Source organism: Harpia harpyja (assembly GCF_026419915.1).
Source record: "Harpia harpyja isolate bHarHar1 chromosome W unlocalized genomic scaffold, bHarHar1 primary haplotype SUPER_W_unloc_1, whole genome shotgun sequence".
NCBI classification, from domain to species: Eukaryota; Metazoa; Chordata; class Aves; order Accipitriformes; family Accipitridae; genus Harpia; species Harpia harpyja.
The window spans coordinates 85806-107478 of record NW_026293183.1 but is presented as its reverse complement, the minus strand read 5'-3'; the positions used below and the strand labels follow the sequence as shown (position 1 = coordinate 107478).

The 21673-nt window shown below is 64.4% G+C and overlaps 8 protein-coding genes across 10 annotated transcripts in view; 5 read left to right on the top strand and 3 right to left on the bottom strand.

Moving 5' to 3' along the window:
- The first annotated feature begins 322 nt into the window (after positions 1 to 322).
- On the top strand, positions 323 to 3794 carry LOC128138075 (thymus-specific serine protease-like). The gene is given in 11 exon segments (XM_052779376.1): positions 323 to 467; positions 721 to 807; positions 810 to 843; positions 908 to 1015; positions 1089 to 1185; positions 1267 to 1316; positions 1406 to 1655; positions 2150 to 2335; positions 2689 to 2847; positions 2928 to 3023; positions 3753 to 3794. Coding segments are annotated over 11 exon segments (1254 nt in total).
- Positions 3795 to 3847: 53 nt separating this feature from the next.
- On the top strand, positions 3848 to 6363 carry DMAC2 (distal membrane arm assembly component 2). Its single transcript, XM_052779375.1, has 5 exons — positions 3848 to 3872; positions 4277 to 4573; positions 5611 to 5820; positions 5890 to 6052; positions 6137 to 6363. Exons 1-5 carry the CDS (start codon positions 3848 to 3850, stop codon positions 6303 to 6305), a joined length of 864 nt encoding a protein of 287 aa, XP_052635335.1. The 3' UTR covers positions 6306 to 6363.
- Positions 6364 to 7131: 768 nt separating this feature from the next.
- BCKDHA (branched chain keto acid dehydrogenase E1 subunit alpha) lies at positions 7132 to 9688 on the bottom strand. 2 transcript variants are annotated; one of them, XM_052779419.1, is made up of 9 exons: positions 9556 to 9687; positions 9103 to 9261; positions 8631 to 8717; positions 8439 to 8547; positions 8188 to 8349; positions 7913 to 8119; positions 7694 to 7835; positions 7430 to 7601; positions 7132 to 7346 (listed from the first exon to the last, which is right to left on the bottom strand). In XM_052779419.1, the coding sequence occupies exons 1-9, from the start codon at positions 9640 to 9642 to the stop codon at positions 7176 to 7178; spliced, it is 1296 nt and encodes a 431-aa protein (XP_052635379.1). In that variant the 5' UTR covers positions 9643 to 9687; the 3' UTR covers positions 7132 to 7175. The 2 variants fall into 2 exon arrangements, with proteins under 2 accessions (XP_052635379.1, XP_052635380.1); XM_052779420.1 differs by lacking the exon at positions 7913 to 8119 and having other exon boundaries at positions 9556 to 9688.
- Positions 9689 to 9753: 65 nt separating this feature from the next.
- EXOSC5 (exosome component 5) lies at positions 9754 to 11042 on the top strand. The gene is given in 7 exon segments (XM_052779374.1): positions 9754 to 9771; positions 9806 to 9956; positions 10078 to 10191; positions 10278 to 10399; positions 10512 to 10652; positions 10757 to 10846; positions 10950 to 11042. Coding segments are annotated over 7 exon segments (729 nt in total).
- Positions 11043 to 11463: 421 nt separating this feature from the next.
- Positions 11464 to 12986, top strand: B9D2 (B9 domain containing 2). Its single transcript, XM_052779430.1, is given in 5 exon segments — positions 11464 to 11564; positions 12034 to 12129; positions 12236 to 12361; positions 12421 to 12516; positions 12519 to 12986. Coding segments are annotated over 4 exon segments (528 nt in total). The 5' UTR covers positions 11464 to 11564; positions 12034 to 12041; the 3' UTR covers positions 12737 to 12986.
- Positions 12987 to 13857: 871 nt separating this feature from the next.
- On the top strand, positions 13858 to 17559 carry TGFB1 (transforming growth factor beta 1). 2 transcript variants are annotated; one of them, XM_052779422.1, is made up of 7 exons: positions 13858 to 14198; positions 14919 to 15094; positions 15521 to 15638; positions 15732 to 15818; positions 15909 to 16059; positions 16530 to 16683; positions 17287 to 17503. In XM_052779422.1, exons 1-7 carry the CDS (start codon positions 13892 to 13894, stop codon positions 17443 to 17445), a joined length of 1152 nt encoding a protein of 383 aa, XP_052635382.1. In that variant the 5' UTR covers positions 13858 to 13891; the 3' UTR covers positions 17446 to 17503. The 2 variants fall into 2 exon arrangements, with proteins under 2 accessions (XP_052635382.1, XP_052635383.1); XM_052779423.1 differs by lacking the exon at positions 15909 to 16059 and having other exon boundaries at positions 17287 to 17559.
- Positions 17560 to 17928: 369 nt separating this feature from the next.
- CCDC97 (coiled-coil domain containing 97) lies at positions 17929 to 20108 on the bottom strand. Its single transcript, XM_052779372.1, is given in 6 exon segments — positions 17929 to 17938; positions 18212 to 18343; positions 18434 to 18455; positions 18458 to 18547; positions 18686 to 18964; positions 19856 to 20108. Coding segments are annotated over 6 exon segments (786 nt in total).
- Positions 20109 to 20713: 605 nt separating this feature from the next.
- COQ8B (coenzyme Q8B) overlaps positions 20714 to 21673 on the bottom strand; it is a 3350-nt gene continuing 2390 nt past the window's right edge. Inside the window, exon 8 of the mRNA XM_052779371.1 lies at positions 20714 to 20844. Within this exon, the coding sequence (XP_052635331.1) occupies positions 20714 to 20844 (131 nt within the window). The remainder of the gene's footprint in view (positions 20845 to 21673) is intronic.

The following is a 21673-nucleotide window of genomic DNA, read 5'->3' as shown; positions in this document are numbered from 1 at the left end:
GATACGAGCCGTCACGTAGACAGAAACTAGAAACTGTATAAATAAAGGGACTCTTCCCCATTTTCGGCGTGAGCCTTTGGCGGAGCACTGTCTCCCCGGCCGCCCAGCGCTGTTTTGCTCTCTTATCGCTTGCTAATAAATTCGATCTTGTCATTTAATACAAATTGGCTCCTCCAATTTGTCACGAGCGTCTATAACACCCTGAAGGGGTCCCTGCTCCAGCCCCTCAACCACTTTGACCGCCTGGAGGGACGCAGCCTCAGCCAGATAGGGGAGGTGGGGGGGGGCACACGCCCTGCACACATGTGGCATATGTGTGCACATGTGTGTGCCCCCCCCCATGCAACCCATCCCGTCCCCCCCACCTTTCCCACAGCGGTACTGGATCAACCGGGAATTCTGGCAGCAGCCAAATGGACCTGTCTTCCTGCTGCTCGGGGGGGGGGGAGAGCGGCCTGTCCCCGGGGGTCCTGAGCAGGGGTAGGGAATGGGGTTGGGATGGGGATTGGGATTGGGACAGGGATTGGGATGGGAATGGGGACAAGGATGCGCCCGTGTCCGTGTCTGTGCCCGTGTCCGTGTCTGTGCCCATGTCCGTGTCCGTGACTTTGTGCCTGTGTCCATGTCCATATCTGTGTCTGTTCATGACCATGTCTGTACTCATGTCCATTGCTGTGTCCATGTCCATGTGTGTGGGTCCATGTCTGTGTCCATGTCCAGGCCACGTGGTGGAGCTGGCGCGGGCACACGGGGCGCTGCTGGCGGCACTGGAGCATCGCTTCTACGGGGGCAGCCGGGGGCCGGGGGGGACCCTGACCTGCGCTTCCTCTCCAGCCAGCAGGCGTGAGTTTGGGGGGGCACCCAAATGGCAGGGTCCCCTCAGCCCCCCCCCAAAAAAATCCCACAGCCTGGCCGACCTGGCTGCCTTCTGGCTCCATGTCACAAGTGCGTGGGGCCTCAGCCCCAACCACACCTGGGTCTGTTTCAGGGGGTCCTACGCTGGCACCCCGGACGCGTCTCAAGGTGGGCCGAACGCTTGGGTGCCCATCCCCGGGGGGTTGAGGGGGGGGACTGGTGACCCCCACTAGGGGTGACACCATGCCTCAGTTTCCCCACCTTGTGTCTGCTGCCATTGCCTCATCCGCTCCCATCCAGGCTCAGGTTGACTTCGCTGGATACAACCACGTGAGCCCCCCCAGATACCCTGGAACCCCCAGACCCCCCCGCCAGGGCAGCTTTAACCCCTCGGGTCCCATCTCCCCACAGGTCATCTCAGCCGCCCTCTCCAGCCCCACTGTGGGGGGGGGTCCCCAGAGGTGGGTCCAAGGAGGGTTGAGGGGGGACCCATGATGTGGGGGTGCACGGTGGGACCCCCCCAATCCATGCCGGCAGTGCCTGGGGGCAGTGCCGGCGGCCTTTGCTACACTGGACGGGTGGTTGCATGGCCGGCAGTTGGCGGGGGTGCCGCAGGATTTCTCCTGTTGCCGACCCCCCTGGGGGACCGGGAGCTGCTGGTGGAGAATGTGGCCAACATCTTCGCCGGGGCGGTGCAGTACAACAGCCACCGTCCCGGTGACTCAGTGGCTGTGCTTTGCCATGCCATGACTGATGGCTGCCGCAGCTCCCCATACCACCAGCTCGTGGCCGTCAACAAGGTGGGGGGGGAACGTGGGGGGGGGATGACCGTGTACACCACTGCACCCTCCTGTACTCCCTGGTACCCTCCTGCACCCCATTGTACCCCCTTGCACCCCATTCTACCCTCCTGCACCCCATTGTGTCCTTTGCACCCCCTTGCTCCCTTCTGCACCCCCTCTCACACCCCATTGCACCCCTTACACCCCCTTGCAGCCCTTACACCCTGCTGCCTGGGGGCCGGGGGGGAGCCCTGAGTGCAGCCCCCCCAGACCTTCCTGCAGCATGGGGGGCTGCCCTGTACCCCCAGTTCATGGCGGGCGGCCGTGCAGGAGCTGCATCACCCCAAGGCTGGGGGGGAACCGCCGGCTCTGGCTCTTCCAGACCTGCACCGAATTTGGCTTCTGTGAGCGCTGGGAAGGGTAGGGGTCGGGGGGGGGGGTGTCAGCCATCCCCCCCCCGGTCTGCAGACCCCAGCTGCCGGGATGCCACCTGCCTCTTCTCCTGCTTCCAGATGCTACAGGTGCAACTCAGCCTCTGTGCTGATGTCTTCGGCACCACCCTGGCACATGTCCGAGCTGCCATCGCCTTCACCAACACCTTTTATGGGGTGGCGCACCCCAACACCCACTGCGTCCTCTTTGTTAATAGTATGGCACGGATTGGCGTGACGCAGGGTGCCACAGCATTGCACGGCACAGTGTGGCATGGCACAGTGAATCGTGACACAACATGGCGCAATGCGTTGTAGCACGGCACGGCACAGGAAGGCACGGGCCACCGTGGTATTGCATGGCGCAGCATGGTGCAGCATGGCGCAGTGCAGCATGGCATGGCACAGTGAATCATGGCACAGCATGGTGCAACACAGCACATTGCGTCATGGCATGGCACAGGATGGCATGGGGCACTGCGGCACTGCACGGTACAGCGTGGCACGGTATGTTGTGGCACAGCATGGCACAGCATGGCATGGGGTGATGCATTTTGGGGTGATGTGGTGGTGGGGGTGATGTTTTGGGGTGATTTGGTGGCAGGGGTGACACGTTTCAGGGTGATGTGGTGCCCACTGCCCGCAGGCGCGCTGGACCCCTGGCATGTGCTGAGTGCGGGGGGGGCCGTTCAGGGGTGCTGACTGCGGGGGCCTCCCACTGCGCCGACATGGCCCCCACCTGCCCTGGGGACCCCCCAGCACTGAGGGCTGCCCGCCAGGTGAGTGGGGCTGGGGGGACATGGGGGAGGGGGGTACATGGAGGGGGGGCAGCCCAGCTCACCCCCTGCTATGCCTGCAGTGCATCACAGCCCACCTGGTGGTATGGCTGGCCCCCCCAGCCCCCCTGAACCACACTGGGATGGGGGGCCCGGGGGGGGGGGGGGACGGGACCCAGGTGTCCTTTGCCCCCCCCCGACCCCTGGCCACTCGGCCACGCTGGGGGGGGGCAGGACTCAGGCGTCCTGCCCCCCCCCGACCCCCTCAAGGGGACCCCTGACCCCCGTGACCTCCATGACCCCCTGTCCTGGTTTCAGCTGGGATAGAGTTAACTGTCTTCCTAGTAGCTGGTACAGTGCTATGTTTTGAGTTCAGAGCGAAGAATGTTGATAACACTGATGTTTTCAGTTGTTGCTCAGTAGTGTTTAGACTAAAGTCAAGGATTTTCCAGCTTCTCATGCCCAGCCAGCGAGAAAGCTGGAGGGGCACAAGAAGTTGGCCCAGGACACAGCCAGGGCACCTGACCCAAACTGGCCAACGGTGTATTCCATACCATGTGACGTCACACCTAGTATAGGAACGGGGAAGTGGGGGCAGGGATTCGCCGCTCGGGGACTGGCTGGGTGTCGGTCGGCGGGTGGTGAGCAATTGCACTGCACATCATTTGTACATTCCAATCCTTTCATTATTGCTGTTGTCATTTTATTAGTGTTATCATTATCATTATTAGTTTCTTCTTTTCTGTTCTATTAAACCGTTCTTATCTCAACCCACGGGTTTTGCTTCTTTTCCCGATTTTCTCCCCCATCCCACTGGGTGGGGGGGGAGTGAGCGAGCGGCTGCGTGGTGCTTAGTTGCTGGCTGGGGCTAAACCACGACACCCCCTATCACTCCTCCGAACCGCCAGGGGGCGGCACAGACAGGGGTGTCTGGGCGTGGCTACGACTAGTGGGCGGGGAAAGGAGGGGTGAGCCTTGGTTCTTGTCACGTGATGCGTCCAAGATGGCGGCGCTGAGGACGGTAGGTGGTACCTGCCGTCACCTTGGAGACCGGGGGGACAGGAGACCCCCCAGGGCCCCCCCCCAGTGGCAGTGGGGCGGGGGGGGACCCCAGGAGCCCCCGGGGTTCGGGGAGGCCCTGTGCCCCCTCCGCGGGACCCCTAAGGCCTAAAGGGGGGGCAGGCCTGGGCAGCTGGGCCCCCTCCCCAAAGCCTTTCTCCCCCTGCGACCCTTCCCAGCTGGGGGGCATCCCTGGAGAGCGGGGCCTGGCGTGGGGGGCGGGTCACCAGCCCCCCAGAGCGCAGGCAGAAGGACGAGGCCCAGCCTGGCCATACTCCCCCCCCATTTTCGTGTTCCCCCCTTTGGGGAGCAGCTTTTTGCACACCCCCCACCCCCCGCTATAATTAAATCCCGATGTGTTGCCCCCCCGCAGCTGGCGGCTCCTGTGCCTGTTTGGGGGGGGTGGGGAAACTGAGGCAGCCCCACTCCCACCCCACAGGTTCTGGGGTGTCGGGGGGCTCCTGCCCCACCCCCCGGCAATGCCGGGGGGTGTCGGGGGGGCTGCTGCAGCACCTGGGCCAGTGGTTCTACGAGGTGGACGTGGCGACGGCCTGGGGAGAGCGGCTGCGGCAACACTGGCTGCGGCGACACTGGCTGCGGAGCAGGAATGCATGCGTGGGGCTGGGTTGGGGCCCCCCCCCCGCTGCCCCCCAACTTGTGGGGTGGGAGTAGAGAGGCTGGGTCGGGCTCGCTGCTTGTGGGGTGCAGGCAAAGGGGTGGGACTGGGGCCCCCTCTGCTTGTGGGGCATGGGTGGAAGGGTCTCAGGTCACCCACGTGTGGGGCACAGGTGGAGGGGCTGGATTGGGGCCCCCCCTACTTGTGGGGTGCAAGAAGGGGGGCTGGATCCAGCCCCCTACTTGTGGGGTGCAAGAAGAAGGGCTGGATCCAGCCCCCCAGGTGTGGGGTGGGAGCAGAGTGTCTGGATTTGGGGCCCCCCTAGTTGTGGGGTGCAAGAAGAGGGGCTGGATCCAGCCCCCCAAGTGTGGGGCACAGGCAGAGGGGCTGGGTCAGTCCCCCACTTTTGCCCCCCCCCCCCAGGTACCATGGCTTCCTCGGGGACATGTACGGGGACAACGTGGTGGCCGCCGTCTTTGACGTGCAGAAAACAGACTCCACAATCAGTGAGATTGTAAAGTAGGTATGTTCATTCAGCGCTGGGCAGCGCGGGGGGTAGTCCCACCAAAGTCGTGCGCGCCTGACTCGGCAGTTCGCTTCAGATTTATACAATCAAGTGTTACATATTCACAATACGCCTATACATATGCATGACCTATCCCCGCTTCCTATTAAAATTAGCTCCGAGAGGTCATTTCCATAGTCTCCTCTCAACTGCGCTCGCACAGTGCCTCTTTATGGTGGTCGTCTGGTGGTCGCAGAGATGAAGATAGATGACTCCTCTTCGTCACTGCTAGTAACCTTTTTTCTTGCGCAGGCTCAGTGGTTTCTTGGTATTCACCCAAGCCGCAAGACCGGTCTTAGCTGGCTCTTGGGGCCTGCTCCTGCTTCTTATCAGGAGCTGTCTCTACCTCATTGGCTGGTCCTTGGGACCAGCTCTTCGTATCAAAGACTGTCTCTGCCTCAGCTAATTTCAACAATGTAAGCGCTAAACATCATCTCTCATCCCCCTTTATTATGTCTACTGAGATTCTTTTGACTCCCCTTGTCTCAGTCTTCACCCTGTCCTGTGGGGGGGGGTGTCAGATGAGCCCCTGCCCTGCTTTGGGGGTGTCCCGCTTCCCCCCGGGGGGGGGTGGCCCTCGCCTTGATGCCCCCCCCCCCCAGATTTGAGGGGCAGGAGCACTGGATCTGGCCGGAGAGCTGCTGGCGCCCTGAAGTGCTGCACCTCCATGACATCCCTGTGGTGGCCCTGGACCTCAGCAGCTCCCCCCTCACCTACGATGGCTTGGACAACCTGGGTGAGCCCTGGGACCCCCCCCCCAACCCTTTAGGAACCCCTCCCTGACCCTCCTCCTGCCCCCCCAAAGTGCCGCTGACCTGGCTGCAACACCTCGACCTGAGCGGGTGCCCCCACCTTGACAACTGGGCTCTGGGGCAACTGCACATCTTTGGGGACAGCCTGCGGGAGCTGTCGGTGGCCCGCTGTCCCCACGTCACCGAGAGGGGTCTGGCCACCCTCCACCACCTCCAGTGAGCAGAGGGGATGGGGGGACTGTGGGGACCACCCTCCCAGTGCCAGCTGCCCCCCCATCTTTGTCCGTTCCCCCCCCCAAGGGAGCTTTGGCGCCTGGATGTGGCAGGGGTGCGGGTGCCCAGCCCGGGGCTGGTCCGTATCCTGCTGGAGGAGATGCTGCTGGGCTGCCAGATCCTGGGCATGGACCTCGGGGACAGCGTAGGGACGGGGACACTGACACCATCGGGAGGGGGAAAGCCCCCTGCCTGAGGCTGACAGGGTTTTGGGGTGTGGAGGGAGCCACATCATCTGTGTCCCCCCGGAGAATTAAATGCCTGGTGGCTGCGTGCTGCCTCTCCTCCCTCCGTGGATTTGGGTTTTTTTGGCAGTGATCAATGAGTTTCTCCACTTTTTGCCCCGTTTCGAGCGGTCCCAGACCCCCCCCAGGGTTCCCGGCTTGAAACCGGCTGCTCTTGTGAGCGTTTTGGGATGATGACACCTGGTTAACGGCCCCGTGGGAACCAAGGAAGTGCCTGCTAATCCCCCCCCCAGGAGTTTAGTACCCCCTGAGGGGGCTAATCCCCTCTCCAGGGGGTTAATTCCCCCCCTCAAGGAGGTGAATTCCCCCCTTGAGGGGTTTAATCCCTCCTCAAGGGGGGTTAATCCCCTCCAAAAGGGGTTAATTCCCCTTCTGAGGGGGCTATTTCCCCCTTCCAAGGGGGTTTATGCACCCAAGGGGGTTTATTTCTCCCCCTCAAAGGATTTAATCCCTGTGCAAGGGGTTTAATCCCCCCTCAAGGGGGTTAATCCCCCCCCAAAGGGAGTTAATTCTGCCTCCAAAGGGAGTTAATCCTCACAGTGGGGTTAATTCCTCTCCCAAGATGGTTAATTCCCCCTCTGAGGAGATTAATTACCCCCTCAAGGAGTTTAATCCCCCCAAAGGGGGGCTATTTCCCCCTTCCAAGGGGGTTAATCCCCCCCTCCAAGGGTGTTAATCCCCCCCTCCAAGGGTGCTATTCCCCCCCTCTGGGGTATTAATCCCCCCAGGGAGGGGGGGGCTCTCCCCTTTGGTGATGCACCCACTGAGCAGCCGAGGTGGGTGCGCACACCCGGGTTTATTTGTTGCGGGGGTGGGATATGTCACTGTTTGAAGTGCTCGAGGGGGTAATGCTCCCCATAGTGCTGCAGGTGCCGTTCCAGAGCCGCCCGCTGCCGTCGCAGGTGAGGCGGCATCTCCCGGTAAACGTCAGAAAAGAGGAGCTGGGGGTTAGGCTTCAGCTTCCGCTCCGCCTGCTCGAACGCCTCCATCACCTGCAAGGCAGCATCAGCACCTTTTTCTCCCCAAAATCCCAGGGCTCCCTCCCCCAAAATCCCCAAGGGAATCACCCCGTTACCATTTTGCGGGAGCTTTTGCGCCAGCCCTTCTCCTCCTCCTCGTCCCACCAGCCCTGGTTCAGCATGTAATGCCGCAGCCGGGAAATGGGATGATCCTGTTTGTCCCAATAATTCACCTCGTCCACCAAGCGGTACGCTGAGCTGTCATCGCTGGTGCTGTGGTGACCGATTCTGCCGGGGGGGGGAGATAAAAAAAAAAAACAACCACCTTAAAAAGGTGTTTTTTGGGTGCGTGCATCCCTCGCTTCCCTCCCCGGTGTTACCGGTAGGTCATGGCTTCGATGAGAAAAGGCTGGTTCTCTGCCACAGCGCGACGCCGGGCTTCTTTGGTGGCGTTATAAACGGCGAAGACGTCGTTGCCGTCCACCTGGATAGACATCAGCCCGTAGCCAGGGCCATGTGCTGCTGCAGGGAGTGGGGACGGGTTGGGGTGCAACCTCCAACCCCACCCCACCCCCAAAACCCCACGTCCATCCCCTTACCAATGCCATCGCCCCGGTACTGCTCGGAGGTGGGAGTGGAGATGGCGTAGCCGTTATTATGGCAGAAGACGACAATGGGACACTCAAGGGTGGCGGCGAAGTTGAAGCCGGCGTGGGCGTCCCCCTCACTGGCTGCCCCCTCCCCAAAATAGCAGATCACCGCTTGGTTGGCGTCGGCACGCTTGATGGCGTAGGCGGCCCCCACAGCTGTGGGGAGGGAGGGGGTCGGGGGGGGGAACAGGGAGGGAGGGGACACGGGGTGAGGGATGGGGCACCTTGCGGGATTTGGGTGGCCAGTGGGGACGAGATGGTGACGAAATGGCGGTCGCGGCAGCCGTAATGGACTGGCATCTGCCGGCCTTTGCCGGGGTCGCTGGTGTTGCCGTAACACTGTGCCATGAAGAGGTCCAGGGGGTAGCCCTGGTACATCAGCACACCTGGAGGCGGGGGGGGCACACACAGCCAAAATTGGGGACAGCTCCCCCCGAGCCTGGTGTCCCCCAAATTTGGGACCGCTCCCCCTTACCTGCCTCCCGGTACTGCCCGAAAACCAAGTTGGTGTCGTCCAGTGCGGCCGCGCTGCCGACGTGCGGCCCCTCCTCGCCGTAGTTGGTCATGTAGAAGGAGATACGGCCCTGGGAGGGGAGGCATGGTGTTTTGAGGGGGTGGTCCCTGCTCTTGGGGTGTCAACCCCCCTGTGTCCCCCCCTTATCCCTACCTGGCGCTGGGACTCGTAGAGGATGCGGTCCATGGTGTTGAGGAGCGTCATGGTCTTGTAGAGCTTCAACACCAGCTCCTTGGGCAGCTGCGGGGGGGGCAGGGGGGTTTTGGGGTGCCCCCTGGGAAGCAGGGTGTGCCCCGCACCCCCCCAAACACGCGGTGTCATGTGGTTTGCTCCCGTGTCCGTGGGGTGTCGTGTGTGCAGGGTGTCCCACGTTGGGGGTGTTGTGCGCCTGGATGCGGCGGGTTTGGGGTCCCACATAGACAGATGGCATGTGTTTGGGGTGTCATATGTGTGGATAGCACGTGTTTAGGGTACTGTGTGCCTGCTTGTTGCATGTTCGGGGTATCATATACCCAGACCTTGCATGTTTGGGGTGCTGTGTCTGGGTGCCACCCACGTGGGCGCGGGACGCCCTGTCCCCGTCCCCTTTTTGGGCCCCCCCACCCCTCCCCACCCCGGGTCTGACCTGGGGGTCCTCGTCGGGGCTGACGATGTGACCCTGCCGGTCCATCACCCGGTAGATGGGAATGCCCGAGATGACGTTGGGTTGGATGAACTCCAACCGGTCGGCGAAGTCGGCCGAAGCGCCGGGGAACTGCGGCTTCTCCTCCGGCGAGGGGAACTCCTGCCGCGGCAGGGGACGGGGACAGCGGGATGTCCCCCTCTGTGTCCCTCCACCCCACCCCGGCCCTTGTCCCGCTTCCCAAAAACTCCCCAAAAAGGGCCCCAGGCACCTCCCTCCTGTCCCACCCCCTGCAGGGCCAATGACCGGGGAGGGCGTGGAGACACGGGGACGGGGTGGGGGGATGTGGGGACATGGACACAAGGTGGTGGGACATGGGGACCCGGGGACAGGATGGAGGGAGGCGGGGATCAGGCCGGTCCTCGGTTCCTCCCCCCCGACCCCGGCCCCACTCACGGCGGTGCTGAGGCGCCGGGCCGGGCCCGAGCCCGGGGTCCGCAGGAGCTGCCAGCGGAGCGCCCGCCAGGCCGCCACCGCCGCCATCTTTGCTAGGGGGCGGGGCTTCGGAGCCGGGGAGGGGCCTCCGCGCGAGGGGCGTGGTCAAGCGGCGGGGCGCGGCCTCGGGCGCCGGGGAGGGGTTGAGATTAAAGGGGCATGGCCTCTCGCGGAGGGGTAGTGTTGCGCGTCAACGGGGCGTGGTGAGAAGGGGAGTGGGGCGTGGCGCGTGGCTACGCGCCGCGGAGGCGAAGGAGGAGGAGATGAAGATGGCGATGAAGATGAAGGCGGGTGTTGCTTGCGGCCTTTCTTCTGCGAGCAGGGGCTGTTGCGGCCCGACGGCTTGGCCGCCTTCCTGCAGGGTGAGCCGGGCCTCGGGGCATCCCCTTAACCCGGCCCTGGGCGGCGGGGTTCCCCCCTCATGGGCCTCTACCGCGTTCCCTGTTCTCCCGTCGGTGACCGCGCTCTTTTTTCTGTCCCCAGGCGACACGTCGGTGCTGGTCGGACTCTACGGTCCCGCGGAGGTGAAGGTCAGCAAGGAACTCCCGGATCGGGCGGCGTTGGAGGTTCTGCTTCGCCCCAAGGTGGGGCTGCCAGGTAGGGGTGTCCCCATCCCCGGAGGGTCACTGGCCCCGGCTGACCAACCCCCCCCCCCCTTCCTCCTTCTCTGGTCCCTTCTGCAGGCGTGATCGAGCGTAGCCGGGAGCAGCTCCTCCGGTGGACCCGCGAGGCCATGGTTTTGGGGGTGCTGCATCCCCGCACCGCCATCACCCTGGTCCTGCAGGTGCTCAGCGACGCCGGTTCTGTATCCTTGGGAGATACGGGGGGGAAGGGGGTGGTGTGCGTGTGTTTGGGGGGGGTTGGAGCTATGGTTGTGTTTGGGGGACCCCCCCACTTTGTCCTTGACACCCCCCCAGCTGCTCTCCTGCTGCCTGAACACCGCCTGCATGGGGCTGCTGGACACGGGGCTGCCCCCGTCCTCCCTCTTCTGTGGCATCACCTGCGCCATCGACCCTGACAGCATCATCGTCCTTGACCCCACGACCTGGCAGGAGCAGGTGAGCCCTGGGGGGGGATTCCCAAACCCCCTCAGCCCCCCCTGAACCTCGTGGGCTCCTCCTGACACACCCCCCCCACCCCCCCCAGCCACCATTCTCCACAGGAGGTGCGTGCCGTCCTCGCTTTCGCCATCGACAGTGCTGAGAAGAAGGTGCTGACAGCCACCACCAAAGGCAGCTGCTCCATAGAAGAGGTGAGGGGTTCAGGGACCCTGGGGGGGGGCTTTTGGGGTGCAGGACACCCCCCCATGGGGTCTCTCCCACCCACCACAGTGTCCCTGCTTCCCCTCCCCCCAGATGCAGTAGTGCCTCGCGGCGGCCCAGCGCACCACCGACACCATCTTCCAGTTCTACCGTGACTCCGTCCAGCAGTGATACTCCAAGTCCTGATGCCGGGGACCCCCCTGGGGACAGCTAGACTGTTCCCCCACCTGGCCTGAGACCCCCTCCAGCCATCAGTAAAGGATCCCACCTCCCCTCTGCTGTGCCTCTGAGTCCATCCAGCGCCGCATGGGCCCCCCCGCCACCTCCCGAGCCCCCTAAGGAGGGGGATACACAGGGACATGTCTGGGGACACATGTCCTGGGACACCCAAGATGACGGCCCCCAGCGTACCGCACACACTGGTACACCCAATGTGGCGCCCGCGCCATGGCACCTCATGGGCGCAGGCATAGCGTGACCTTCCCAAGATGGCGGCTCCCGCTGTACCGCACTGGTATGCCCAAGATGGCGGCTCCAACAATGGCACCCTCGGTTATGGTTGAAGCCACACTGTGACATTCCCAAGATGGCGGCGCCCGGAGGGACGTGGTTCGACCTCACCCTCCTGGGCGGGGCTAGCGGCTCCGCGGCCAATAGGACGGTGGCGTTGGGACGGACGGCGCGTTGTGGCGGCAACCGGCCCCGGAAGTGCGTGGAGGAGGAGGGACAAGAGCGCCTGGGAGCGCAGCGCGCATGCGTGACGCCGGGGGCGGGGAAAGGTATTAGTGGCGCGTCTCAGCGCGCATGCGCAGCGCCGAGCACGGGGGTGGGGGTGTGTGTGTGTAAATGGGAGTGCTGTGGGGGGATATGGGAGTGCAATAACGGGGTGCAATGAAGGTGCCGTTGGGGGTTCAGTGGGGGATATGGCGGGGGTGAAGAAATGGGGGGGCGTGGGGGGGGAAGGGGGCTGCAATGGGGGGATGTGGGGGTGCAATGGGGGAACGAGGGTGCAATAACGGGGTGTAATGGGGGTGCAATGGGGAGATATAGGGGTGCACTGGGGCGTGGAGAAATGGGGGGATACAATGGGGGGTGCACTGAGGGGGTGGCCTGGGGCACTGGAGGGGGAGGCCCAGAGGGGGCTGCCCAGGGACTGTGTCCAGTCCCATCCCCGCAGACAGGATCATGGCAGAGGTTCATGTCATCGGGCAGATCGTGGGGGCCAGGGGCTTCCCCCAGCACTGCCTCTTCTGCAAGTGGGGGCTGTACGCCAGTGAGTGGGGTCCCCAGGGGTTTGCGGAGGGGGTGTGTGTGTGACACCGGGGTGGCCTTGACCTCTGTATGTGTCATTGTCGTGTGTGTGTGTCCCGGCATTGCAGGCGGCGCCTGGAAACTGCTTTCGGGGTTGGGGTCCAGGCAGACGCAGGTGGACGATCCCCAGGCAGACGACATGGCTTATTGGTGTCACCCCCTCGATGTCCATTTTGCCACTAAGGGGCTGCAAGGTACCGTCCGTGTCCCCCCCCAAGTACCGTGTGTGTGTGTGTCCCGTGTCCCATCCCAGGTTGGCCCAAGCTGCACCTGCAGGTCTGGCACCAGGACAGACTGGGGTGCAGCGAGGTGCTGGGTTACGGTTTTTGCTACGTACCGGCCACCCCGGGTGCCACGCGTTGGCCTGTGTCACCTGGCGCCCACGGGGGACCTGGCGGGAACAGTTGTGCCAGCGTTTGGTGGGGGGGGGACCCCAACTCCGAAACCCCGAAGCCGTCGCTGCTGGTGCCGCCGATCACTTCTGCCTGCGTACCGAGGCCACTGGCACCGTCCACCTGCAGCTGGGTGTCCTCCTCCACCATTTTGGCCGTTACGGCGTCGAGTGCTAACGGGGTGGGGGGACAGGATGCCATGGTCGTGTGTGTCCCCCCCCGGGATGGGACGTTTGGGGTTCCCCCCCAGGCCAGGACGTCAGGGTCCCCTGGGGACGGGGATGCCAGGATCCCCCAGGGACAGAGGGGACGGGGTCCCCTGGGGCTGGGACATGGGGGTCCCTGAGGGAGGGGGAGATGGGGTCCACGGGGGATGAGATACTGGGGTCCCCCGGGGACAGGGTCCCCCCCCAGGATGGGACATGGGGGTTCCTCCAAGACTGGACACAGGGGTCCCCAGGGCTGGGATGCCCGTGCCCCCCTGGGATGGGACACTTGAGCCCCCCCCCGGACAGGACACTGGGGTCCCTCTGAAGATGTCCCAGATGCCTGGGACACCCCCCCCCCCCCCAGGTCTAGGTCCTATGTTGGAGGGCGGGTTTTGCCATGGGGTCCCCCCTGTGGCACCCCCATAAAGCTCTTTTTTGTACCATGTCTGGTTTCCCTGTCATTTTGTGGGAGGGGAGGGGTGTGGATGTCCATGACCCCCCCTGGCAGCGAGGGGGGGGGTCCAGGGAGTGGCAGGGAACCCTCCCCTGCCCTCTTTTGGGGGGGTCTTAGACACCCGCGTCTGTGACGGGGGCGGGGGGGAAGAGGAAGTGTCCCAGATGTCTGGGGGCGGGGGGGTAAGTGTCCCGGACGCCTGGGTCCCTCCTGGGGGGTCTCGGTCCCTCCCGGGGTTGGGGGGGGGTGGTGTCCCGACTGCCTTGGTTTCCCCCCCTCCGGGGTTGGGGGGGGGTGTCCGCACCCCCTCGCGGGCCGTGACTCAGTTTCCCCTCCCGCCACCCCCGGCCGGGCCCTGCCGAGCGGAAGGCGGGGGGGGGGGGCGGCCCCGGGTGTCGTGTCCCCCCCCCCCCCCCCCCAAACCACCACCCCCCCCACTCCCCGCGGCGTTTCCTGGGTGGGGCAGCCCAGCTCTGCCACCACCGCCGGCCTCAAAACCCGCCGGGACCGGGACGGGGAAACGGGGCCGGGAACCGGGATCGAGCAGCACCGGGAGGGGGGGGGGGGTGTGCGCGGTGATAGTGGGAGCAAAGTTGCGGGTTTCGGGCGGTGCGGGGGTGTCCAGGAGAGGGGGGGGGTGGGGGGTGGGGGGTGGTCGCCGGTGTCGGGATGGAGCTGGCCGTGCTGCTGGCGTTGCTGGGGGCGGCCCGGGCGCTCTCCACGTGCCGTTCGTTGGATCTGGAGGCGGCGCGGAGGAAACGCATCGAAGCGGTTCGGGGTCAAATTTTGAGTAAACTCCGGTTACCGACACCTCCCGCCGAATCCCCTCCCTGGCCGTTACCGGAGGAGGTGCGGGCCCTTTACAACAGCACCCGGGAGCTGCTGCAGCAAAGGGCGAAGTTGCGCCTGCCCGACGACCCCGATGAATATTATGCCAAGGAATTGCATCGTTTTCCCATGGAACCGCCCGGAGAAGGTGAGGGGGTGGGTCCTGGGGACCCTGGCTTGGGTCACCTGTGGGAGGGTGGCGGGAACGATGCTCGGGAGCTTGGGTGCTGCTGAGGGGGGTGATGGTAGCGATGCCCAGGTGGCTGGGTCCCCCCCCACTGCCTGGCCTGGACACTTGGGTCCCCTCCGGCCCCAATGCCTGGGTCACCTCTAGCCTAGACGTCTGGGTCCCTGCTGGCCTGGATGCCTGGGTTCCCTCCCCCCCCAACCTGGACACCTGGGTTCCTTTGGGTTCCTTTCCCCCAGGCCAAATGCCTGCATCCTCCCCCCCACCAGCCCAGACTCCTGGGTGTCCCCCCCCCAGCCAGACGCCTGGGTCCCCCCCAGCAGCTCCTCCTGGCCACAGTGGTGCTCGGGGATGTGCCGGACGTTGTGGTTTGCTGAGTAATTCCCAGCTCTGAAGGCGCTTTGTTGAGCTCGAGGAGGCCTGGCTAGGCCCACGGTTCCCTGCTGGGGGGGCGGGTGTGGACACACCTGGGTCCCCTGGGCAGGGGAGGGGGAGCAGTGCTGACCTGCGGCCTCAGGGTGTCCACACTGCCCCCCCCCACCCTGAGATCAGGGTCCAGGCTCTGCGTATGGGGCAGGTGGGAGAAAAGCAAACCACTGTGGCCATCACTCCGCTCCAGAGTGAACGGCAGGGAAGCAGGCCTCGGTGGGGTGGCACCATGTGACAGCACTGTCCCCACAGGCCTGCTGGAGCACTGGCGCCCAACGAGCCACAGCACCTTCTTCATCTTCAACACGTCACGGGTACGGGCCGAGATCAAGCACGAGGCACTGCTGCACCGGGCCGAGCTGCGGATGCTGCGGCAGGGGTCGGGCGCCGAGAACCAGGGGGCCGAGCAGCGCCTCGAGCTCTACCAGGTGAGGACAGGGACACACAGGGACAGGGGATGCTGCGGTGGGAGATGTGGGGACCCCGGGGATGTGGCGACAAGGGATGCAGGATGCCACGGCCATGGGGGACACCGGGTTTGGGAACCCGGCGGGTGTTGGGGGGGGGGTTTGCAGCAGGAAGAGGCACAGTGATGGTGAGCGCAGAGGGGATGTGGCAGCTTTGGGGACCCCATGGATGCGCTTTGGGTACGTGGTGGCTTTGGGGACCCCCCTGGCCACAGTTCGGGGACATGATGAGGGGGGCTTGGGGACATGGTGTGGGGGCTTGGGGGTACCCCCCTTGCCCTGTGGATGTGTCCTGGGGGTACCCCCCTTGCCCTGTGGATGTGTCCTGGGGATGCGGGGGGGGGGTTTTGGGGACACCCCCCCCCATCCACAGCATTGGGGGCGCAGGGCTACGGCAACGCCTCGTGGCGGTACCTGCACGGGCGCTCGGTGCAGGTGACAAAGGAGGAGGAGTGGCTCTGGTTCGATGTCACCGACGTTGTCAAACAGTGGCTCAGCAGCAGCGGTAAGTCGGAGGGGTCCTGTCCCTGTGCCCCCCCAAACCCCATCCTCAGGGACCCCCCCGGCCCCTCTCACCACCCCCCCCCCCATCCCACAGAGCCCCTGGGCATGTTCAAGCTGAGCGTCCACTGTCCCTGTGAGCAGGGTCCCGGTGCCACCAACAACATGCGCATCACTGTTGAAGGTACTGTGGTTTTGGGGGGGGTGTGTGTGGGGGTCTCCTGCGTCCCTGTTCCCCCCCCCCCGTCCCTGGTGCCAGCCCTTCTCCCCGCAGGCTTCGAGCAGCAGCGAGGGGACATGCAGGGCATCGCCAAGAAGCGCCGGCGGGTGCCCTACGTCCTGGCCATGTCGCTGCCCCCCGATCGCGCCAATGACCTCCACAGCTCCCGCCGCCGCCGCGCCCTTGATGCTGAATACTGCTTCGGGTCAGCGGGCCCACTCCCCCCTCAACCCCCCCCCATCCCTGCCCCGGGAGGCCTAGGTGTTCCCCCAGATGTTTGAGTCCCCCCAGAGATGCTCAGGTTCCTCTTGAGGAGGGCTGGGGGTCCCTCAGATGTTTGGGTCCCCCCAGAGAGGGCTGGGGACCCCCAGAGACACCCAGGGCTCCCCTGAGGAGGGCTGGAGACACCCAGGTTCCCCCTCCACCTCCCAGAGAGGGCTGGGGTCCCCCAGAGATACCTGGTCACCCCCGAGAGAGGGCTAGGGACACCCAGAGAGCCCCAGGTCCCCCCTGGGGAGGGCTGGGGACCCCTAAGACACCCAGGTGCCCCCAGGGATCCCTAGAGACCCCCAGGGCTCCCCTGAGGAGGGCTGGAGATCCTTAGGGACCCCCAGATCCCCCCCTGGGGAGGGTTGGGGACCCCCAGGGACACCCATTTCCCCCTGCCCCGCCCAGGACGGAGGAGAAGAACTGCTGCGTGCGGCCGCTGTACATCGATTTCCGTAAGGATCTGCAGTGGAAGTGGATCCATGAGCCCAAGGGCTACATGGCCAACTTCTGCATGGGGCCCTGTCCCTACATCTGGAGCGCTGACACCCAGTACACCAAGGTGGGTGTGGGGGGGGGGCGCACACACACACACACGACACCCCCCCGGGGTGTCCTTTGGGGGTGGCGGGGGGTCTGGGACCCTTGGGGAGAGGTGGGATGGGTCTGGGGGTCTCTGGGGAGGCAGGGAGGACATGGGTTCCAGATGTTTGGGTGCCTGCCCTTGGGGAGAAGGGGGGGGGACCTGGGCTCCCTGGGGAGAAGGGGGGGGTCGGGGGGGGTCCCTCTGGAGAGTGGGGGGGTGCCTTGTGTCCCCTGGGGAGAGGAGGGGTGGGGGTCCCAGACATTTGGGTCCCCTTGGGGATAAGGGGGGGGACCTGGGTCCCCTGGGTGGGGGGGTCCCTTTGGAGAGTGGGGGATCTCGGGGAGAGGGGGATGCGGGTCTGGGGAGGTCCCTTAGGGAGGGGGGGGGGTGGGGGTCTTGGACCCCCATCTCGAGGGTTGGGATGATGCGGGTTGGGGGGACAGGAGGGAGCCGAGGGGCATGCACTGGGGTCCCCAGGGTGTTCCCCTGGATCTGGGGGGGGGTGCCCCTCCTGGAAGATCCCTGACATGAGGGTTCCCCACTGGGGGGGGGGGAATGACACCACCCCCCCCTTTACAGGTGCTGGCGCTGTACAACCAGCACAACCCAGGGGCTTCGGCGGCGCCGTGCTGCGTCCCCCAGACCCTCGACCCCCTCCCCATCGTCTACTATGTGGGGCGCAAGGCCCGGGTGGAACAGCTCTCCAACATGGTGGTCCGCGCTTGCAAATGCAGCTGACCCCCCCACAAAAACGCCCCCACCCCAACCCTGGTGCCATCCTGACACCCCCCCCCCCCCCCCCGGTGCCTCGGCAAAAAAACCCAAACTTATTTAATTTTTAGCCGATTCTTCCTTTTTTTTTTTTTTTTTTGGAGGGGGACTTTTCGGCTCAGCTTCTGCTTTTTTGGTGTCATCCTGGCCCTTGTGGGGCCGGAAGGGCCCCGGGACAGGATAAAAATATCCTTCCGGGGGGGGGGAGGAAATGGCCCACCAGCCCCCCCCAGGGATGGGGGCACACAAGGGGAGATGCGGTGCCTTGTGGACCCAGGTGTCCGGGGCTGGCAGCCACCCACGGGGACCCACAACGACTCATCCCCGGGGTGTGGGGCTGTGGTTGAAGCTGTGTGTGTGTGTGGGGGGGTCCAGATGCCTGGGGACCCCCCCCCCCCCCGGCTGCCTCCCCAGGCCTGTGAGCCACAGTCACATGCGTGGGGGGGGGGGTCAGGAGGAGCTGCAAAACCACAGGAGCCCAGATGCCAGGGAAGTGTGTGTATGTGTGTGTGGGGCAAACCCCCTGCTGTGGGGTGACTCAGGGCCCCCCCATGGCGATGACAAATGCAGGGTGAGGTCACACCACCCCCGGGGCTTCCCTGCAGAAAACACCCTGTCTGTGCCCCTGCCATGTCCTGTGCCCCCCCCCCACTGCTGCCCCACACCACCAGCCTCAGGGCGGGGGGGGGTGGGGGGGGTGGGGTTGTTGGGGGTTGGTTTGGGGGGGGAATGCTGGAATAAGGGGCGGGGGGGGCCCTGCTCAAGCTGGGGGGCATCGCTGGGTTCCTCCTTGTCAAAGTATCACTCCTCGGAGTCCTGCAAGATGATATCCAGGTTGCCCAGGTCGGGGTTCTCATCCACCTGGCTATGGGGGGGGAAGGACAAGGGGGGGGGCCTCAGCAGCAGGACCCAGGCATCTGGGCCGCCCCCCGCCAAAACCCCACGGGGGTGTCACCTGTAGTCAAAGGCCCCATCCTGAAGCGCTGGTACATGCGGCTGGTGAATTCCTCCTGCAGCGCCTGTTCAGCCGCATCGGGCACCCAGGGGTCCGGCGAGAAGTCCCCCCTTCCTCATCTGGGGAGGGCAGAGAGGTGTTACCCACCCCCCGGCCCGGCTGACCTCCGCCGTCGCCATCCGCAGGCACTGCCGGTGCAGGCATTGCTGCATGGCCGCCTCCTCCACCGAGCGCAGCAGCAGCCCCATCAGCGATTGGGGGCCTGGGGTGGTCCCCAAGGGGTGGGGGGTGACCGGGGGGGGTCCCCCGGGAGGGGTTCGGCACCCCAATATTGCCCGATGTAGTGCTGGTAGAGCAGAGGTTCCCACGCTCGCATCTCCTCCTCGCTGAAAGTACTCCCTGCCTGCAAGAGGGGGGAGAGAACAGGGATCAAAATGGGGGGGAACCCTGAAACCCCAGGAGAAATGGGGGACCCCCGCACACAAAGGAGAAGGGGGGGGCACCAAAAACCAAGGGGAAATAGGGGACAGTCTCAAACCGCCAGGCAAAATGGGGGAGACTCCAAACCCAAAGGGGCATGGGGACCCCAAAAACCCATGGGGGAAAGGGGGTGGAATGACCCTAAGCCCCAGGGGTAATAATAACAGGATCCTGAAACCCCAGGGGGGACCCCCAAAGCCCAAGGGGAAATGGGGGGACTCCAAACCCGGGGGGGGGGCCTCAAAACCCAAAAGGAAATGGTGGACCCCAAAAACCCATGGGGAAAAGGGGGCCCCAAAACCCTAAGGGGAATGGGGGGGGTGTGCTCTAAACCCAAAAAGAAATGGGGGACCCTGAAACACTGGGGAAAAATGGGGGACCCTAACCCCAAAGAGGACCGGGGGGGGGGGAATCTTGAAACACTAGGGGAAACAGGGGACCCCAAACCCAAAGAGGAATGGGCGGGGGGGGGCCTCAAAACCCAAAAAGAAATGGAAGACCCCAAAATCCAAGGAAAGATGAGGGGCAAAGCTGAGGGAGGCGTTAGGGGAACCCCAAAGCCTGCAGAAAACCGGGGGGGGCCCCAAAGGGAACCTGAGGACACTCCCCCCCCAAGCCCTCGAGGAGCATGTGGGGATCTGAGGGAATTCCTGGGGGGAGTTTCAGGACCCGACAGGAACCCCCCCCCCCAGGGACATCGGGTATCCCATAAGGATGTTAGGGACACCCCCCCGCCGGGGGACATCAGGGACCCCCCCCAGACCTTGGATGAGCTGTCGCAGAGCAGCATAGCAGCAGTTGCAGAGGTGGGTTTGGGTGGAGGGGCAGCAGGGATGCCCTAGGGGGCCAATTTCAGGGCGCCAGCGCTCAGCCCCCAGCCCCCCAGGGAAGCCTTCAAGGAAAAGGGGGTCCTCATCCACCGTGGGGTCCCCTGTTGGGGACTGGGGGGGTCCTGCTTCATCACGCTGGGGTCCCACTGAGGGACACGGGGTCCTGTGGGGGGGAACGTGGGGTCCTTTTTCAACATTTTGGGGTCCTGCTTTGATATTTTGGGGTCCCATTCTGCTGGGGGGTCCTGCTCCGGGGACAAGGGGCCCCCCTCGGTTGCTGCGGGGTCCAGCTCCTGCTCAGTGACACTGGGGTCCCCCTCGGTTTTGGGGTCCCACCCCGCCACAGGTTCCAGCTTCACCGCCATGGGGGGGCTGGGTTTTGGTTTTGGGGTGCCCCTTGGCTGCTGGCGGGCACTGCCTGGGGACAAGGGGGCACCGTTAGCACCCGCCCTGGGGACTGGGGGGGGACCCCAAGGAAGAGGGAGGGTCCCCAAGGGGCTGGAGTGTCCTAAAGCCTGAGAGGAGGCTCGGGGGGAGACACCCCAAATCCCGCAGGGAAGGGGAGGGGACACCTCAGGGGACCCCAAAGGCCTCACAGAATGAGGGGGGGACCCCACAGGTCTCTCAGGAAAGGGGGGGACCCCAAAAGCCTCACGGACTGAAGGTGGGACCCCCAGAAGACCCCAGATCCCTCAGGAAAGCGGGGGAACGACCCCCAGGGGGACCCCAAATCCCTCAGGGAAGGGGGGACACCCCCCCCCATAGATTCCCAGATCCTTCAGGTAAGCCGGGAAAACGCCGCAGGGAGCCCCGAGAACCGGGACCCACAGAGCCGGAAGGCTCCCGCAGGCCTTGGGAGGGGGGTGGGAATCGCGGGGGGGTCCCCCCGGGGCCCCCCCAAACTCCATCAAACCTTCCCCCCCCCCGACGCAACCCGGCCCCGTTTGAATGCGACACCGCCCCGCGCGCCTCACTCGCCACCGCCTCCGTCCCGCCCGTGCGCCACTTCCGGGAGCGGGACACACGACGCACCCACACTTCCTTCCCCCCCCCCCCAAACCCCGCACCGAAAGTTCCGGGACGCTTCGGTTCCTCCCTGGCCTGCGACAGGGTCAAAGGTCAGGGGTCGAAAGCCAAAAAAGCCCCGACTTCACCCCAAAACGGCAGGGGATGAGAAAGGCGAGATGGGGAGGGACCAACCGCGAGCTGGTTTCTCTTTTTTTTTTTTTTTATTGTATTTTTTTTACTCTTTTCTTTCCCTTCCTCCCCAGGGGGGAGGGTAGTAAAAACCAGAGGCCAAACCCCCTCCCAAAAAACTGCAAAATGGGGAGGAAAAAAGCAAAATTCCTGTAAAACAGGCCCCTGGAAGGGAGGGGGGGGGCTAGAAGGTCCCAATGAGGAGGGTACAGAGGCAGGAAAAATGGGGGAAAAGGGGTGGAAAACGAGGGGAGTCAAAAATAAGGAAAATGGGCCCAAATGGGGGGCCCAAAAAGGGAAATGTGGCCCAAAAAAGAGGTTGAGGGGGTGACCCAAAGGGGGGGAGGCTCCAACCACCTGAGTCTCTTTTGAGGTTAAAAATAATTTTTTTTCTTTTTTTTTTTTTTTAAACAGCAAGAGAAAAAAAAAAACCAAAACAAAAAAACACAAAATCCTGCAACGTTGTGGGGAGGGGAGACACACACATACACAGAAGGGGGAAAAGGGGGGTGGGGGGATCACTGGGTGCTGGCCCCCCCCTGGGAGCTGCCATAGCCACCGTAGTCGTAGGTGCCGTAGTAGGGGGACCAGGGACCCTGGTGCTGGTAGTACTGGCTCCACTGCTGGGCATACTGGGAGGGGGGGAAAGGGGGGGGGTGAGCACCCCACATCCCCCCCCCAAAAAAGGGGGGTTACCCCAAAACCCTGTCACTGAGAAAAGGGGGGTTCTGCC